At 42.6% G+C, this 20,745-nt stretch overlaps 1 protein-coding gene across 17 annotated transcripts in view; it reads right to left on the bottom strand.

Annotated features, from left to right (window-relative positions):
* LOC105035654 (probable peptide/nitrate transporter At3g43790) overlaps positions 1-20,745 on the bottom strand; it is an 85,747-nt gene that overhangs the window by 17,613 nt on the left and 47,389 nt on the right. For 13 of the 17 annotated variants that reach the window (XM_073254336.1, XM_073254333.1, XM_073254325.1 and 10 more), the window contains 6 exons: positions 14,361-14,573; positions 13,959-14,046; positions 12,488-12,573; positions 12,291-12,398; positions 1,976-2,020; positions 1,732-1,820 (listed from right to left, as the gene is read on the bottom strand). In XM_073254336.1, coding sequence (XP_073110437.1) covers positions 1,732-1,820; positions 1,976-2,020; positions 12,291-12,398; positions 12,488-12,573; positions 13,959-14,046; positions 14,361-14,573 — 629 coding nt within the window. Of the gene's footprint in view, positions 1-1,727; positions 1,821-1,975; positions 2,021-6,320; positions 6,742-11,542; positions 11,672-12,290; positions 12,399-12,487; positions 12,574-13,958; positions 14,047-14,360; positions 14,574-20,745 lie in introns of those variants that run through there. The other 4 variants (XR_012139948.1, XM_073254368.1, XM_073254375.1 and 1 more) reach the window with 4 other exon arrangements.

A 20,745-nucleotide genomic window follows, 5' to 3' on the forward strand; every position in this document is an offset into this window, starting at 1 on the left:
AAGAGAGGCACGGCATGTAAAGGGATGGGCGTGAGGTTTGGTTGCTCTTATCCCTTCTTTCTTACCAACAACCAAAGGTTGGTTGTTAGCCCTTTTCTCTCTCTCTTTTGTCCAAGTTTGGATATAGATTTTTCTCTCCCCTTTGTCCAAGAGTTGAACATATATTCTTAGATCTCTAGCGTAAAGATTTTGCACATGGGTTTTAGGAAGAAAGAGAAGTGTTCTTCTCATGATCTCTGGCATAGAGATCTTCATCCTCCTATTCTCTTCTTCTTTAAGAAAGTCTTAAGAGAAACAAAGAGTTTTCAACCGTCAAGATGCGATCTCTGCAAGGGAGCTAGCACCCCAGTGAGATCAAGAAGCTTCTGATCAGATCGAAGTCTCGTGTGGATATCCGTAGAGGTCGGACACTTGTGTGGTTTCAAGGGACTTTCGGAAGACATCCACGATCATCAGTTCGTGATGTAGATCGACCCACGCCAAAGTATGAAAATTAGATCTTCTCTATTTATTTTTCTCTATTTGATTTCTGTATCTGAATCCTATCTCACATATGTAGATCTTATTTTATGGTCATAAAATTTGATCTCATGCATACTTAGATTAAATTAGATTTAATCTGAATTTTTAATTTTCGCTGCATACTTATTATAAAATCATGCATAAAACCATGAAATCCCAACACTATATAGGACATCTCCCTATCTATCAAGGTCCACAGATCCCATGTAGGTGCACACCGTATTCCTACAATGGACCTACTATAGCCAACATACACTGCAAGATTCCGAATGACTAGGTAATCAAGTGATTGTGCAGTCAAACTACAGCAACCCCACTGTGAACAGCCGAGGCACCACAGGTCAAAGAACTATCTACACTACTGCAACTTTGAGCAAGTCACCGACGAGTGGATAGCCATTCTATTGATTTTTCGTGTTGGTCACGCTCAGTACCCTTGATCTCTATCAAGCACCTTCACTCTTGTTCTAGTGTCCCCACATTATCGACTCAAGACTCATCTACCCACGAAGGAAAGCGATTCATGCACCAATCTATCCGGATCAATCACCGTCTCCATGACGATCTATCGATCGGAAGCATTTACGAATTAACTACTAATGACACGTGCCTCAAATTCTCAATTTTTGAGAATACGTGTCATCATCCATTAATTCCTCGGACGATTCATGGATACAATTTAAACACAATATGAATAAAAAATAATCCAAATTTTATTTATTTCAAATTTCAATTATAAAATTATGCCTGTAGAATGTATACATGTGTCAGCCAATCTGACTTTTAGGGTATACATCTAACACTTAGCTCTTGATAAGCTTGAGCTAGCTTTGTTTGATTTCAACAGTCAAGTATGTCTGTACCTAAAAGTGCCAATTGCAAACAAATATTGATGCAATACTAGATTTTAGGCTTTTTACATACCTTTATTGGCACAGTAAATATGTTTAGCTCACTGAATCACTGTCAAATTAAAAAAAAAAAAATAGAAAGAAAGCCAAATTCTATAGACATAAAAAGGTGAAGAATACTGGATGTAAATTGATAGGATTCGTAAAAAAAACAATGCATGCTTTGCTAGAAAAAAATGATTTTTATGTTAAGAAGTTGCACTATTGACTCGCAAAAAGTACAAACTGGACTAGCAGCCCGAACCAGATAATCAAGTATTAACATTAATATAGAACGACAGACACTGTGAACACTTACAGAGCTCCTCCACCTGCAGGTGCAGCAGCTTTAAAAAGAGACATTGCAGTTATAGAGATACCATTTGCAGCGCCTCTTTGGTGTTGAGACTGCGACCATGTATGTATAAGGTTAAATATACCATAACCTCAAAATAATGGCTATGTATAACAATATTCTTAATGAAGCTTGTTTTCCTAGAAGTTATAGAAGAGTAAGAACAAAATAATGCATCATAATTACATTGGAAAAATAGGGAACTTACCACAGCATTGTTCTGTAGAATGTTGAACCCAGTAATTATTGTTACCTGATTTCATTTAAATTATACACATAAGAGGAGCAATTTCAGAAAAAGAAATGACATGAAGTATGCTAAAGAAGTAACGTACATGGAAAAATCAAACAGATACAAATTTATTTTGATTATTTGCAAATAACATTAGGAATGCAAAGTAAACTGTTAATCCACAAACATTTGATGAGGAATTCTTTAACAGCATCGTGTTGTTTTACACATGTACTGAATTAGGGTAATAATATCAGTAATTGCCTGATTAATTTTATTATATTCCAGGCAATTTTTGCAGAGATCCAATACCAGTGCAAAAACAACAGAATTTTCTGCTTGAGAAACAGCTTAGAAAACAAAATGCATTGACACATTTAAAATGATTATAGAGTTATGCATGCTCATTAATTTCGTTTAGCAAAACTCCCTTCTCTCCCTCCCTATCCTTTTCATGAGAACTTGAATTAAATCTTTATTGGTCAGCTAATCATGCTTTAACAGAAGTGTAGCCTATATAATCCCTGTAACAATCTAGGAACTCATCCAAAATCACTAGCCAAAGAGTATTTTTTTTCATTCCTTCACCTATTTATGTACCCAAGATCTATCTAATGCATAACCGATATGAGTTGCATGGATCCTCACACACTCCCTCCATTTAAGCATCGGCATCTTTGTCAAGCTAAACGTCCAAATCCAATCACGAATACTATGATTGGCCTATGGTCAACCCCGAATAGGCCCATGCTACAATGTTCCCTAATCCACACGAGGCTAGGATCAGGTCTACTTTGATACCATTTATAATGACCCAAGACCTCACCCAAAAAGCTGGCCAAAAGGTATTATTACCTACAATCTACCTATTGCATTACTGATGTGGGACTAAACACATGCTTGCTTGAGTCCTCACAAGCCCTTACCTACAACCATAGGCATGGCCCATGCCATCCCAACTATAAATTAGGCCTTCATAATGAGGCAAAGATCAATTTGTATGAGTTCAAGGACTAAGAATGAGAGAAGCTTGATATTGTTGTTTCCTAGTTCTTCGTAAAAAGGCAAAGATCAATTCACATGCTCGTATAAAAGGATTGAGCATGATAGAAGCCCGATGTTGCTGTAAACAAAAAGGAATTTCCCATTTCTAATTCATCAAAATCATTATTAATGAGGCAAAAAAAAGGTTCTTGACAAAAGATGGTGGACAAAGGCTAATGGCGCACCATTTACAAGCAATGAATTGAAGTTTCTTTAAAAAAAAAAAAAATGGTAGGATGACAGACCAAACTAGATTACCATATGACTTGAATTGTCTAATGAACTTAGTTGATAGTCACAGGCAAATGCAGCAATAAATGGTGGCAAGTGAAGGGTGGAGCTGATTGCAACTTTTTTTTTTGTGGGATGGGAGGGTGGGGGAAGGATTTCCAAAAGAAAAAACATTACTTGATTCTGCAACCCAAGTACATAAATGGTGGCATGGTAAATTTAACAACACCACTCAAAGTTCACTGAACCATCCAAATCGGACGGCTCAGGACAGACAATTCAGCTAATCAAGATGGTTTGATCTTTCAAACCTTGAGCACCCTCTACCCCGTTCTCTCCCAGTTCCACCATGACCGGTGCTTCGAAGTCGCACAAGTATCTAATGCCAAAGGCTCTACTAGCACTTCATGTCGAGACCAACATGACCGATTGATGCCAACACTAGTGCTAACATTCTTAATCAGTGCCGACTCTGAATATAATGCCCTTAATCATCGTCGATGCCCCGTACACCTCTCGCTTTCTCCCTCCTCCCTCCTCTCCTTGTATCTCTTTCTTCCTTTCATCCTGGCTCCCCACCATTAGTTTTCATCCTAGTGTTAGGGTTAGGGTTTTTTTTCTCTTTCACACACTCTTTCTCTTCGTCCCTCTCCTTCCTCTCCCCCTCTCTATGGGCCCCTCACCCTCGCTCCCTCACTCCCCTTTATCTCTGTTTCCCTCTCCTCCATCTCTACCTCCCTCTCCTAGCTTCAATATATGTCGGATCGGTATAGTATGTACTAGCGCCATACCAAGCTGGTCACCGACTGATATAAATGTGATACCCCAATTCATCAATCCAATATTAACACGACTTTTAAACCAAAGGTTTAAAAAAAAGATGGGAAGAAGACTCCCAATGGAGAAAAGGATCCTACGGTTCACCGGAGCCCCAAATTCAAACTATAAAAAGGCCTCCCTCTCTTCCCTCTTGGTCCCGTGCTTAAACTCCGATCAATAGCCGATGAGATCCCATCCTTTTTCTTCTTCTTCTTCATGGATAACCATCATCAAGCCCATCGGAAATCACAACCGAACACTGCCGAGAAGTCAGGTACGTGACTGAAAACCCTTAGTGGACTTCTTTTCCTATTTTTCTTAGCAATTGTAGCCCTTATTCCTGCTGGTTATTGCCAGATTTGGGTCGAAAAGAACGGCCCTATTCTAGCTTCAATTTTCCCCTATTTCCCATTAGCTTTTATTGATTTTTTTTGACGTCGATTGTCACCATCAACCACCAGATAGGAAGCCTCCAGCCACACCGCCATAGCCCAGCCAACACCGGCCACAGCTGATGGAAGGTTTTGTGTCCCGAGAAAATAGGGGAATGTGACTCCACTGTTTTGCCAAAAGAAAAGAAAAAGGAAAAAGAAGAAAGAGGAGAAAAAAAGAAAAAAAAAAAAGAGAAAATAAGAAAATGGGATAGTTTCTCTCTCTTCCCCCTCTCTCCTCTCTCTCCTTGCTCTATCTAGAAAGTTCTAATTTCTTTCTAGAATAGTCTCTCTAGTATTTTCTCTCTAAAATTCTCTCTAAAATGGGATAGTATTTTCTCTCTTCATGGATTTCTCTCTAGTATTGATCCAATAAAGGATTTTACTTTTAATAATTTTGATATAATCCTAATGGAAAAAAGGATCTTGACCCATGGTCGCCTGATTGTGTGCCGGCACCGATCGTAGCCAGACTAAATTCTTCTAGATTCGATCATCCATGATTTCCATTGGACCATATATATATGAGTTCAATCATAATTTGATGAAATCATCTTGCTTTGATCAATCAGGATGTTGGACAATGTTGCCTGATCAGTCTGTTCCACCTTTTTAATCTCTCCTTCGATATTCTATCTCTTGATTTATGAACTAGTAAAAGATTTCAAGCCCTATTGCTGTGAATCCAAGTTGATCTAATAGAGAGACTTTGAACTATCCTATTTGTCAAGCAGTATATCCACACCATCTGAGCCTTATCAAACATCATAGAATCTAGTTCTTATTCATCTCTATCGAATCCTTGTATCTTTAGTGATCTTGATTAAATGAAGTTATTTAATCAAACTGACCCCTGATCATCGAATGGCATACTGGCCTCTATTTTGACTCTTGTTGAACACTACTAATTTGGTCACCTTTGATCTCTATTGAACCACCTATATCCTAATATGATCTTGATCAAATGAAGTTAGATGATCGAATCGACCCAAACCATTGGATGCAACTATCCATCAATTATATCTTTCTGAATTATCCATATTCTTTCTAATTATTGGACTCGATTATATATAGGATTGTAGTTGTTTCGATAAGATGTTCAATAGTGGGATACTGCAATATGATCTATAAACTGACGATTTTAAAAAATAATTTTTCAAATTATGTAGATTTGTTAGGGTACATGTGAGGTAAGTAATGCTTCATTTTTTACTAGATTTATCAATAAATTATAAAATATTTTCTATATTAAATTATTCATTATTTATAAATTAGATGTATGATATTTTGTATTGTCGGATATATTTTCCAATATGTTAAATTATTTATGATCGAACCTACTGAATTTGATATGGATTATATCAATTGATTTTGATCTCGCATGGTCTATGAACTTTTCAAATTAGAATATAAAAGTATTTTTATTTGAAATAGATTTTGACTCACAGTCTGACTCTGTATCAAACCCTATCAATAGAGGTTAAACACTGATATTTCGATACTCTAGAATGAGGTTTGTGTGAGATAGCAAAAGCAGAGTGGTCTGAATTATTTTCAAATTAATTAGAACAATAATTTGATTTGAAAAGTATGATGATGAAAGACTCGATCTTGAAATTAGAGGATGACTTGAGGTAGAAGTAACACAAATTTTTGAAGACTAAGATAAGAAAAATTTTGAGGACAAGATTTCTTTTCAGAAGGGAGAATGTAATACCTTAGTCCATCAACCTAGCATTAACACAAATTTTAAAGCAAAGGTTTTAAAAAAAAAAGATGGGAAGCAGACCCCCGATGGGGAAAAGGATCCTAGGGCTCCCCGGAGCTCTAGATTCAAACTATAAAAAGGCCTCCCTCTCTTCCCTCTTGGTCCCGTGCCCAACATCCGATTAATAGCCGGTGAGATCCCATCCTTTTTCTTCTTTTTCGTGGATGACCATCACCAAACCCATTGGAAATCACAGTTGAGCACCACCGGGAAGTTAGGTACGAGATTGAGAAGCCTTAGTCGACTTCTTTTCCTTTCTCAGCAATTGCAGCCCTTATTCTGGCTAGGTATTGTCAGATTTTGGTTGGAAAGAACGGCCCTGCTACGCTTCAATTTCTCCTATTTTCCATTGGCTTTTGTTGATTTTTCTGATGTCGATTGTCGCCGTCAACCATCAATTAGGGAGCCTCCAGCCACCGTCGGCCACAGTCGGCGGGAGGTTTTATGTCCTGGGAAAACAAGGGAATGTGAGTCCTCTGTTTTGCCAAAAGAAAAGAAAAAGCAAAAAGAAGATAAAGAAAAAAAAAAGAAAAAGGAGAAAAAAGAAAAAAAAAAGAAAAGGGTAGAGTTTCTCTCTCCCCCATCCTCTCTTCCTACTCTCTCTAGAAAGTTCTACTTTCTATAAAATAGTTTCTCTCTTTAGATTGTTTGGTTCACTTTATGGACTTCTTTCTCTAGGATTAATCTGGTAAAAGATTTACTTTCAATGATTTTTTGATCCAATCCTAATGAAAAGGATCCTGACGTGGTCGCCGGTCGGACAGTGTGCCGGCTTCGATCGTGGCTAGACTAAATTCTTCTAGATTTGGTTATCCGTGATTTCCTTGGAACCATATGTACATTAGTTCAATTATGATTTGATGAAATCAACTTACTCGAATCGATTGGGATGCCGGACAATGTTGTCTGATCGATCCTATTCTACCTTATTAATTTCTCACTCCTCTAATATTCTCTCTTTACTTGATTTATGAACCAGCAAAAAGTTTCAAGCCCTATTGCTTTGAATCTGAGTTGACCTGATAGAGAGACTTTGAACTATCTTATTTGTCAAGTAGTATGTCCACACGATCCGAACCTTGTCAAGCATTATAAAATCTAGTTCTTATTGATCTCTATCGAATCCTTATATCTTAAGTGATCTTGATTAAATGAAATTATTTGATTGAATTGACCCTTGATCGTCGGATGGTGTACTAACCTCCATCTTGACTCTTGTTAAACATTACTAATTTGATCACCCTTTATCTCTGTTGAACCACCTAATCCTTAGTATAAGCTTGATCGAATGAAGTTAGATGATCGAATTGACCCAAACTGTTGGATGCAATTATTTGCCAATTATATCTTTCTTAATTATCCATATTCTCTCTAATTATTGGACTCGATTATGTATAGAGTTGTAGTTATCTAGACAAGATATTCAGCAATAAGATGCTGCAATATGATCTATGAAATGAAGATTTTGAAAAAAAATTCTAGAATTATGTGAATTTATTAAAACACGTGAGGAAAAAGATAATTGTATTTTCTTATCATTTACAATGGCATAATAGCTATATAAATGCATACGGAATGACAATATTTAGAGGATCAAATCCCAAAAAATAAGGGATGACCATTTTTAGAGGATCAAATCCCAATCCTATAGAATAAGAGATGACCATATTTAGAGGATCAAATCCAATAAATAAAAAAATAAAATAACAACCAATTAACAAATAGATCAAACCTGAATTAGCACTATTATGGAGAAGTAAATTGAGAGATTTTAGGGATTCTAACACTCCCCCTCAAGTTGGTGAATAAATATCTTCCATTCCCAGCTTGCTTGTGATTTCCTAGAATCTTACTGTAGGTAGTCATTTTGTTAAAACATCAGTTAATTGACAATGTGATGGCATATAAGAGGTGCTAATCAAAACACTGTCTAGCTTCTCTTTTATGAAATGTTTGTCTATTTCAATGTGCTTAATCCTGTCATATTGAATAGGATTATGCACAATATTTATAGCAGATTTGTTGTCACAATACAACTTCATAGTTCTCTCTCTCTTAATTCTAAGATCGTTCAAAATTATTTTTAACCATGAAAGTTCATACACTCCATAAGCCATAGATCTAAATTCAGCTTCAGTACTGGATCTCACAACCACATTCTATTTCTTGCTTCTCCATGTAACCAAATTTCTTCCAAGGAAGGTGCAATAGCCAGACTTGATCTCCTATATGTTTGGGATCCTGCATAATCTGCATCTATGTAGGCTTCTAGAGTCAATCCTTTTTTCTTTTTAAATAAAATTCCCTTTTCTGGTGTTGCTTTGAGGTAATGAAGGATTCTATGAACCGCTTGCAAATATTCCTCCTTTGGATTGTAAATGAATTGACTTACCACGCTTACTGAGTATGCGATATCTGATTGTAAGTGAGAAAGGTAGATCAATCTTCCAACAAGTCTTTGGTATCTTCCTTTGTCCACAACATTGCCTTCTTCTGTCCTTCCTATTCTGAGGTTTGGATCAATAGGTGTGCTTGATGCTTTGCTACTGAGATTCTCTGTCTCTGAGTAGATCTAGCACATATTTCCTTTGAGAGAGAAAAATGTTCCTTTTTGAGTATGCTACTTCAATACCTATGAAGTACTTGAGTTTTCCTAGTTTCTTGATTTCAAATTCTCAAGCTAGGTATTTCCTGAGGGACTCCTTTTAAACTTCATCATTTCTTGTCATAATGATATCATCTACATAGACTAATAGAGCAGTGAGTTCACCTTTAATTGAGTGCTTGATAAACAATGTATGATCGATCAACTTGACTCAGTTTATATTCCATTCTCAATATGACCTTTGTAAATCTCCCAAACCATGCTATGGATGAATGTTTCAAGCCATAAAGTGCCTTTTTTAAACGACATACCTTATTGGCCTCAAAACTCTCATCAAATCCGGATGGAGGTTCCATGAAGACCTCCTCTAAGTCTCCATGTAAGAACTAGGAATACATTCTTGACATCAAACTGCTGTAAACACCAATCAAACATAGCAGCAATAGATAATAAAATTTGCATAGTATTCATCTTCGCTACAGGTGCAAAAATTTCTGGATAGTCCACTCCATAAGTTTGAGTATATCCTTTCATAACTAATCTTGCCTTGTACCTCTTAAAAGACCTATCAGCCTTATATTTCAATGTATAAGGTGCACTTTATATTTCTCCTTCTAAAGAGAGTTGCAAAACAGCAAGGCATTTAGGTGCCAATTGGCATCATTGTCATCTTTTCTATCTTCAGTAAAAGAAAAATAGAACTATCACTTCCATTTTTTCCTAAATTTTTAAACATATAAACATGTCTAATATAATCAATTTTTTTAAAAAACATAAATATAGTGATAGTGGGGGAGGTGATTGTAGTAATGATGGATGTAGTGGAGGCACTATGATATTGGTGAGGGGGGATGGTGGTAGTATGGCAAAGGTGGGGACAATGGCAGTGGTGGCGGTAGTGGTGGTAGGAGCACTAGCAATATGGTGGAGATAACGATGATGATAGCGATAACGTGGTGAAGGCGGTGGTGGTGGTGATGATGATAACAATGATAGAAGGTACTAGTTATTCAGTGAGGCGATAATAATGGTGACAGTGATGTGGTGGCAATGACAATGGTAGTGGTAGGATGTCGGCAATATAATGGAGGTGGTGATGGTGTGGTGAAAGCAGCAATGGTGGTGGTGGTGACAACAGCATCAATGGAGGCAACAACTACCATGGTGACAAAGGGGAGGTGGTCTTGATGGAGGTGTTATAGGTAGTAGTGGTTAGAAACATGAGTTTTCTTGTTTTTGAAAATATTGTATAAGGATTTCCTACTTACATTTTTTCTAAAAATAATGCAAGTGACTTTTGATAAATAGAAAATAAAAACAATAACACCAAACATGCTTTGGTCTTGGTTTCTATGATTTCAGTTTTAAAAATAGAAAACAAGAAATAAAACAATGCGAAATATTTAAAGAGCATATGCTTATAAATCATTATCCAAATGAAGCTTAAGAAAATAAAAGATAATCTACTTCTAGTCACCTAGTCCATTCAACAGCTTGTGCATCTGTACAATCCCAAGGGCAGTAAAAGAAAGGAGCAAACTGAAAAAGACGATGGAAGATGAAAAGGACCTGCTACTATAATGATTATGGATGCAAAATGTGTCAAACGTGGAAGAAAGATACATATCCATGTATCCCTCGGTGAAGATTTTCCATAGTATTTTTGATTGAAGAGGCAATAAAATAGAGAGATTAAAAGATTGAAAAAGTTACAGATATTAAAGGAATAAGCATGCAAAATGGAATTCCGTACAAGGCCGAACTGCCTGGTACACCCGTACTGTACCAATACGCAGAATTGCCATGTACCAACACAGACATATCGTACCACACTATGAACCGACACGACAGTGGATTTCACCAGTATGGGCTCTAGTACTGAGACAGTAAACCTTGATGCAGATAATTTAAGTGGGTCATATCTTACATGACCAATCACATTTAAATTCGTAATAGGACAAAGGACTATGATCAAAATTATAGATAAAAGATCATGTAACGTGGAACAGAAACAAATAAGATAAGAAAGAGACATTTGTGCAGGTCAATTCAAAAGTTAGGACTGAATTTTATGGGATTTCCTATGTAGGAGAGGGGCTTGTTCATTAAGGTTGGAAGGGCCAACATGGTTCTCTCAGCAAGATTGAGAAGATAACCACATAGTTTCCTGCAGTAATAACTATAATAGCATAAACATGATGTAACATTGTGCCAACAGAAAAATAAAGAAAAATAAAGATCTTAGAGAGTTATTTCCTAGTTCTGATATAAATAGTGCAAAGCTCTGTCAGAAGCCTAGGCCATGTTTTCAAACTTCTGTTTGCCATAGAGGATGAATTAGCAAATAAAGCGGAAAAATCCCTAAATATGTAAAACTCACATTGATTATGTCATTATGGACATGGTCAGCCTTTAACATATGCCTCTAAATACAAGGAAATGTTTAAAAATGTCCTCACTTGGCATTAATTTTATTTTTCCTCTTTATTGCTTTAAAAAAAATAAAAATTAATCAAAAAAGATGTCTGATACTATTTTTGTTTTCTATTTCTAAGATCTGTTTGCATTACTTCTTAAAACGGTTAAAACAAGAAAACTTTTCTCACTTTTTTAGGAACAAGGAACTTAAGTTTTATAGGAAAAACCTTCCCATCTCCTTGATAACCTTTCCACAAGTACTGTCACCACCATCACCTCCACCACCATCATTGTCACCACTGACTTTGCTGCCGCCACCAGCACCACAGTTGCTGCCACCATGTGCTATGGTTGTTCTGCCACCACCATTATCATCACTATCAAAGGTTGGAAGAGGGAGACATTTTTGTTTTTCATTTTCTGCTTTACCAAAATAAAAATAGTTGACTATGCCCAAGATGTTTTCATTTTTCAAAATTTGGGAAAAACATAGAAACAAAAACTTTGCTTTTATTCTTAAAAATAGGAAAAGTAACTGTGATCCCAAGGACAACCTAAATCTTAGCAGAAATAATAACCATATTACACATTTCTGCCCATCTTTCTTATCGGCCCTTTAATGACTTCATTCACAGACAAGTCTAAGTTTATGCAGAAACATTCCGTCATTCATAAAATGCCTTCATTTTCATACTGATATTTACATATTAGAGGAGAATATAGTCAATGCACGGAATCATGATCATACAAGACAAAAATTGTTGAACCATATAAATGCAAATGTCTACACTTTATATCAAAGAACACAATCCACTTGATCAGCCACAGGTTGCACTCTGTATAGAAAAATCTGGCAAACTTAACCAATCATATATCAAGCATTTAAGTTATGTTGCAAGTGTCATGATTAATCATAATATTCAGCTTTCTTTCTCATGCCAAGAGGAAAAGGTATTGCATTGAATTTGTACTTACAGAAAAAGCATTTTTCAACAAGGATGCACAGTTCACAATCAAAGAAAGTGTAAATCCAGATAGCTTAGCCATAAATGGATAGCTGGCAAGCAATGGTATGGATAAAACCTGCATACCAAAGCACATAATAATATTAAAAGATTTTAAACATCACATATGAAATAGAAGTATCAAAATAAATGATGGTAAATGCATACCGCTGCCACACGAGATGAAGTGATAGGTCCTAAACATTTTGCAAAATGTGGATAAAGTAGCAGTTGATAAACAAGCAGACTAAAACCTAATGACAAGTAATAGATCAGAACTTGAACGTTCAACATGATTAAATTTGGGAAAATGTGAAATGACATAAGATAGAATGATATATACTATAGGCAACCCAGAAAGTTTGCAATATGCCCATTAATTAAATCACCACAAGGACATGACAAGCATAACCCCCAGTTACTGATTGGATCATTAACTTGCTCAAGGTTTTACGTCCCAACGGGACGGGGGGCGTCCCGGCCGTCCCGATCCGTTCCTATGAGAAAACTGGATCGGGATGGGGTCGGGACTCCGAAACTCATCCATGTAGGAAAAGAAGAAAAAGAAAAGAAAGAACGAAAGTGGAAGGGAAAAGTGAAAGGAAAGAAGAAAAAGAAAAACTAAAGAAGTAAAGGAAGGGAGCAGAAAAACAAAGGAAAGAAAGAAGAAAGGAAAGAGAAAGAAGAAGGAAAAGGAAAAAAGAAAGAAAGAAACGACGAAAAGAAAAGAAAAAAGAAAAGAAAGGAAGGTAGAAGAAAAAAAGAAAGAAAGGAGAAAAGAAGGGGAGAGAGATGGAGGATATCTATTGGGATGCATGATCGGGACGGCTGTCGAGATAGGACGGGACAGCGGAGCGTCCAATTCCATGGAGATTCTGGGACACCTCCATCCCACGGGATTTAAAACCTTGAACTTACTTACAAACTACTTTATTTTCTAAATGGTAAAAAAGCATAAGGGAATGTTCATAAAAAAAGCATTAGGAAACAGTTATAAAGAGATTAGCTCTGATCCAGGGATTAGTCTCATCAGTTAGTTTTCTCTGCATCAAATATTACATTGGTTAGCAATTTAAGGTTGCTTATTAACTTGCATTGACCTTGCTAAGAAAGAAGCCAGACAAGGATTTCCACTAGTCCAGCTGGCTATTCACTATTACTTAGGCCAGCTGACATTCCATATTTGCTTCTACATCTATTTTTCTTAACAGAATATAAATTTACCTAAACCAAGTTACTGTACTGCAATTAAGTAACTCCATAAACTGGTTACAATAAGAGACCCTTAAATGCATATAAAGCAAGTGGCATCCAAACAACTTATTCCAGTAACTGCCAACATAAAAAGTACTTTCAATTGCCCATGTTTTATGAAACCATGTATTAATATTCAATTCCTTAGGGAAAACACTTTGGGCACTGCTAACTCGCACAAGAAGTTCCTTCCAGACCCACGTGAGAGGTGTTGCAACACGTGATTCAACTAATCCCATGCATTGCACCGATTCCTGAGAGTCACAACAATACCCTCGTGATGGATGGCAGGAGGAACTTTCATGTGACAGAACAGGCAGCGCTAACAATACTCATTTTTTGATCTTTCTGAATCACTTCTTTTATCAGGCATCTGCATATTTACCTGAGATTGCAAGCACCTCGCCAACATCTTGGGATGAAAAGCTCAATCCTCCATAACTTTTATTGCTCACAGCCCATAGGGAGAATATCTGAAAACAGAATCCAGTGTTAAACAAAACACTAGAGATAAAAATGAAGAAATAAATGAAATAAGCAAATTAACCTATTGTAAGAGGGAAAAGAAGGAAAGCCAGCATCGCCAAGCAAATTATTAGTTCATTGAAGCCCTGAAGGAAAATTCTAACGGTTACTCATGGACAAGTAGAACTCTATTATGATTAGTTTTGTAGTATTAACATAAACATGGCAGGTAAGTTGTGGCATAAAGCCATGTGGCAAGAAGATAAGATAGTGACATCATAGCAAAGATCTAAATTATAAGAAGGCATATAAAAGCTACTACCTCTGAATAGGCCATGTCTTGAAGAGAGAAAACACAATAAACAATAATTGATGATATCAGCGGCCAGTTCTTTATTAAGCTCTTACTAGAGGCCAATTCTCTTCCTTCAGTTTCTTCATCGTTTCTTTTCAGATCAGAGCCAATTAAGGAAGCTTCGAGAGATTCAACTGTACCATCTCCCAAACTATTTTCCTTGTGCATATGCAGTGTTTCCTACAAAATCAATTAAGATTTTGAAGATGGATATTGGTTAAAACGAAGACATCTGCTTTTGCAGTCAATTTGAACCAGTTACTTAAGATATCAAAACCAAATGCAACTAATATTAGTCAAGGAAGAAAAAGTGTCGGATAATCTTAGAATGTAAATGAGAAGATGACTACTCAAACAAGAGATAATTGAATCTTGAGATTTGAAATTCCGGGGTACTAAAAACAGACTTGCAAAGTGAATCAAACTTATGTATGCAAAAAAATAGCCATGGAATCAAGCATGGAGAAAGTTCCCATTACTCGCCAACACAAAAGTCCTATTCAAGTCCAGAGTTGTTAAGCACTCTACAGGAGAAATCAAGGATTTCGGTCGATCTAAATGAGCTATTTTAAGCAACCATAAAGATCTGGCAATGGTTAGAAGGTTTATTTCCTGAAAGGCAGGAAGAAGAATAATATAAATATAATAAAGATTTAGATACAGAAGGAAAGAGAGGACAAATGTGCAGAATAAGTTGAAGTCAATTGTTTAGAGAACATTCAGATTATCTTTCAATATAATGCTTTGATATGGTTACTGTTGGGTATAAAATACCCACGGCCGAAGTCCTCAGTGGAATCGACTACACGACAACTTCACCCGGACTCCTACGGGAGCCGAGCTCCGTCACCAAGAACTCCAACAGCTTCAGCCGCAAGCAGACTCCGCCCGAACTCCTACGGGAGCCGGGCTCCGCCGCCGACATCGACTACACGACAACTTCACCCAGACTCCTACGGGAGCCGGGCTCCGTCACCAAGAACTCCAACAGCTTCAGCCGCAAGCAGACTCCGCCCGGACTCCTACGGGAGCCGGGCTCCGCCGCCGACATCGACTACACGACAACTTCACCCGGACTCCTACGGGAGCCGGGCTCCGTCACCAAGAACTCCAACAGCTTCAGCCGCAAGCAGACTCCGCCCGGACTCCTACGGGAGCCGGGCTCCGCCGCCGACATCGACTACAGGACAGCTCCGCCCGGGCTCCCACGGGAGCTGGGTTCCGTCCTCAACGTTAATTGCTGGTAAGCCCCGTCCGGACTCCTACGGGAGCCGGACTTCGCTTTTAACCTTGACTGCAGGAAAACTTCGCCCGGACTCCTACGGGAGCCGGGCTCCGTCCTCGACTCCAACGGCTGCAAGGCAGACTGCGACCGGACTCCTACGGGAGCCGGACGGACTCCTACGGGAGCCGAACTCCGCCGATAACTTCAACTGCGAGCAGACTCCGCCCGGACTCCTACGGGAGCCGGGCTCCGCCGCCGACATCGACTACAGGACAGCTCCGCCCGGGCTCCCGTTCCGTCCTCAACGTTAATTGCTGGTAAGCCCCGTCCGGAATCCTACGGGAGCCGGACTTCGCTTTTAACCTTGACTGCAGGAAAACTTCGCCCGGACTCTTACGGGAGCCGGGCTCCGTCCTCGACTCCAACGGCTGCAAGGCAGACTGCGACCGGACTCCTACGGGAGCCGGACGGACTCCTACGGGAGCCGGACTCCGCCGATAACTTCAGCTGCGAGCAGACTCCGCCCGGGCTCCCACGGGAGCCGGGTTCCGTCCTCAACGTTAATTGCTGGTAAGCCCCGTCCGGACTCCTACGGGAGCCGGACTTCGCTTTTAACCCTGACTGCAGGAAAACTTCGCCCGGACTCCTACGGGAGCCGGGCTCCGTCCTCGATTTCAACGGCTGCAGACAGTCTTCATCCGGACCTCTACGGTGGCCGGACTATGACCACTGCCGAACTTCAGCCGACAGATCAGTATCAGCACTCCCAGGCCACGATCGCGGCCACGATTCTGCTACATTTCCTGCGGCGGATTCCACGCAGCTCCACCACTCCCTGACAGGCCGCAGTAACGATCGCAGCACTGCTCCACTCCCCATGACGGATCCCGCGCGGCTCCATTACTACCTGACCAGTCATGATAAACGGCCACGATCCTGCTCCACCTCCTGCAACGGATACAGCGCGATTCTCTCATCCACTGGCAAGTCACGACGGCAAAACGCCGCCCCACTTCATGCGGCAGACTCCACGTGGCACGCCCCAGCGATAGCCACGGGTCCGTTCCATTACGCTTCGCAGCAAACTCCGCCTGACCCTGGGCAGTCCACTGCCAGACGGTTACAAACGTCGCCATCAATTCGTTGCTTCCTCCGTCTATAAAAGGGGGACTCAGATACGTTATTCGATAAGCTCATTTCTTATCTCAAAACTCTGCTAAATTCTCCGTTCGAGCACTCCATTCTTGTTGAGGCAGAGAACTGACTTGAGCGTCGGAGGGTCTTGCCGGAGCAACCCCACCTCCGGTTTAGACTTCCTTTGCAGGTCCCAGGGGCGACCGCGGCTTCCCCGACTCCAGCTTCTCCGGCGCAAGCAGATTTTTGCACCAACAGGATTGGCGCTAGAGGAAGGGGCCTGAGCCTCCGCGGTACCCTTGTTCTTAAAGGAGTGTTCAACGGAGCCGCCTCCGATCGTCTCTCCGACACCCACTCCTAATTCTCCCCTGTGAGATCCACGCTCGATGCCTCCACGCAAGGCGTCCACACGACGGTCCACGGCCTCCGCGGCCAGATCTCAGGCTCCGGCCTCCCCTCCTATTTCCCAGCCTCCTCCTCCTCCTCCGACGGCGGCGGTCGGCGCGGAGCAATTTGACTTGCTGGCACAGCAGGTCAGAGGCCTCATCGAAGCTGTGCAAGCAATGCAGCAGCAGCAATCGCAGGCGTCGGCGCACCCGGAAAGGGCATCTCCGGAATGTCAGAACCCGGCGGCGGGGCGGGCCACCTGGGCCAGCCGCCTCATCCTTCCCGGGAAAACAAATCCGAGGGTAGAGAGCCCTCAATCGGACCACGACTCCACCCCTGGAAGATCCCTGCCCCCGCTCTGCCAGAGGACCCTCGAGACTCGAAGTCGAGAGAATTTCCTGGACCGGAGGCTCCAGGAGATGAACCGGCGGATTGAAGAACTCCGCCACGCGCCCCCCGCTCATGGTGAGGATATTTGTACTGACCCTCCCTTCTCTCAAATGATCATGCAGGAACCGATCCCGCCAAACTTCAAGCTTCCCCAGTTCGAAAGCTACGACGGGACTTCGGACCCGATTGATCATCTGGAGGCCTTCCGGACGATGATGCTGCTTCACGGCGCTCCTGACGCCATCTTATGCCGGGCTTTCCCGTCTACTTTGAAGGGAGCAGCGAGGAACTGGTACTCGGCTTTGAAGCCGGGTACCATCTTTTCCTTCGATCAAATGAGCCACCAATTTGTGGCCCATTTTATCAGCAGCCGGCGCCCCCGGAAGGGTTCGGAGTCCCTCATCAACATCAAGCAGAGGGAAGGGGAGTCCATACGGGCCTACGTCAACCGCTTTAACATCGCGGCGTTGGAGGTCCGGAACTTGGACCAGTCAGTTGCCATGGCCGCCTTGAAAGGTGGCCTTCAGAAGAATGATCTTTTGTTCTCCCTGGAGAAGAAGTACCCCAGGGATTTTGCCGATTTACTGGCTCGGGCTGAAGGATACGCCTGAGCGGAAGAAGCCTTCAAAATGAAGGACGAAGAGACAGCGAGGGAGCGTCAAGCGGGAGATTCGAGTAAGCCCGCAGTTGAGAAAAGGCCAAAGGAAGCTCGGCCACGTTCCCGATCCCCTCCTGGACATAAGTGCGCCCATACTCCACCCCGGACACGCAGGCAAAGAAGCCCGGACCGCGGGGTTCGGCGGGGCTCCCCACCAGGGAGATTTCGCAACTACGCCCCCCTCAACGCCTCGAAGGCCCAGGTACTAATGGAGATCAGGGAGCAGCTCCCTAGGCCGGAGAGGATGCGCACACATCCCGGGAAGCGCAACCCCAACAAGTTCTGCCTCTACCACCGCGACCACGGCCACGACACCGAAGAATGCATCCAGCTCCAGGACGAGATCAAGGAGCTCATTCGGCGAGGTCGACTCGACAGATTCATCCGCCGCAGGCCTGAGGGTAGAGGAGACCGGCCAAGAGCCCTCCCACAGCCTGAACCGCAGAGAAGGGAGGAGCAACCTGGGGACCGGCCTCCCATCGGGACCATCGACTCCATCACCGGAGGGCCTCAAGGAGAAGCGGGAAAACTGTAAATGTATCACTTACGATTTCACCTTGAATCTACTTTCCTTTCTACCTAACGCGCCCTTCCCACCTGGCGTGGATTTATTATGACTGGATATGACCCCTCCAAAAACAAAGCCATGTCAGGAACAGGAGGAGAACCTCGTCCTGACATGAGCGAAGTCAAAGGCCCGGTTCTTTTAGACCGGATGGGGGGAGAGGCCTTACAACGTCCTAATGTGCCCCCACAGCCATGTCAGGAACAGGAGGAGAACCTCGTCCTGACATGAGCAAAGTCAAAGGCCCGGTTCTTTTAGACCGGATGGGGGGAGAGGCCTTACAACGCCCTAATGCGCCCCCACAGCCATGTCAGGAACAGGAGGAGAACCTCGTCCTGACATGAGCAAAGTCAAAGGCCCGGTTCTTTTAGACCGGATGGGGGGAGAGGCCTTACAACGCCCTAATGTGCCCCCACAGCCATGTCAGGAACAGGAGGAGAACCTCGTCCTGACATGAGCAAAGTCGAAGGCCCGGTTCTTTTAGACCGGATGGGGGGAGAGGCCTTACAGTGCCCTAACGCGCCCCCACAGCCAGGCTGGTAACGAGGGGAGAACCTCACACCGGCTCGAGCAAAATGGAAGGCCCGGACTCCTACGGGAGCCGGGTTCCGCCCGCAAGGAAGACTTCACCCGGTCTCCTACGGGAGCCGGGTTCCGCCCGCAAAGAGGACTTCGCCCGGACTCCTACGGGAGTCGGGTTCCGCCCGCAAGGAAGACTTCGCCCGGACTCCTACGGGAGCCGGGTTCCGCCCGCAAGGAAGACTTCGCCCGGAACCCGCAAGGAAGACTTCGCCCGGACTCCTACGGGAGCCGGGTTCCGCCCGCAAGGAAGACTTCACCCGGACTCCTACAGGAGCCGGGTTCCGCCCACAAGGAAGACTTCACCAGGACTCCTACGGGAGCCGGGTTCCGCCCGCAAGGAAGACTTCACCCGGACTCCTACGGGAGCCGAGTTCCGCCCCCCAAGGAAGACTTCAGCCGGGCTCCTACGAGAGTCGGGCTCCATCCACGACTTCTGCAGCGAGGGCTAATGGTGGCGAAACCTGGCCGGCTAACAAGATCATATGAAAGGAAAAAGCCCCCTCCCAACGATGTCAACATCGGGCAAGACAGATGGCAAGAAAGGTTCGGCAGACAGCGATATTAGTGCAGCGCGAGGACGAGGTAACGCAAAACGCTCTTTTTATTCCATTTCCGATATACACACTACAATGCCAGGAAGGCCAAGGAAAGGAGGGCAAAACGACAAAAAGGAAGTAACTACATGATAAGACAGAAAGGCAAAAAGAGCTCTAAGGAGGCCCTACTCCCTCCGACCTAGAGTTATCTATTCCGTCCCTCAACCAGGACTGCCTCAGATTCTCTATTTCTCCTTCTAGCTCTTCCCTCTTTCGCAGTGCGTCCTGGAGCGCCCGACGAAGTTGCTGGCTCTCGGCCTCCGCTTCTCGACGCCTCTTCCTCAAAACTTCGGACTCCGCCTCCGCGTCTGCGACGGCCCGCCGCTCAAGTGCCAGTTGGATTTTCACTTGTTGCAGCTCGACTGACTTCTCCCCGAGGGAGACAGAAATCCCTTCAACAGTGCCTCTCAGGGCTTGGAGCTCTTCAGAATCTTGGACGGAAGTAAGCTGCACCCTGTTAGCCAGCTGCCTCTGGAGACGAACGACTTCGTCGGCCGCCGTCCGGAATCTCCCTTTATACTCTTCCACCTGCCGGCGCCAGCTGGCCCGCTGAACGTCATAGCTCATCTCGGCGTCCTGAAGCTGCTTCTGAAGGTCAGAGACCTTCTGCGACCACTTCTGTTCATCATCGACCCGGACCAAGAGCCGGGATGAATTTCCTTCCAGCTGGCCGATCTTCCTCTTCGCAGCTGACAGTTCCACCTTAAGGGCGCTGATCTTGGCTTCTTGAGCCCAAATACGGTCGCTGGTGCTCTTCTTGCACTCCTCGAGTTCCTTTGCGAAGTTCGCCTTCCTCCAGCTGTAATCCATGATCG

The sequence above is a fragment of the Elaeis guineensis genome, chromosome 1 (assembly GCF_000442705.2).
Source record: "Elaeis guineensis isolate ETL-2024a chromosome 1, EG11, whole genome shotgun sequence".
Taxonomy (NCBI): domain Eukaryota; kingdom Viridiplantae; phylum Streptophyta; class Magnoliopsida; order Arecales; family Arecaceae; genus Elaeis; species Elaeis guineensis.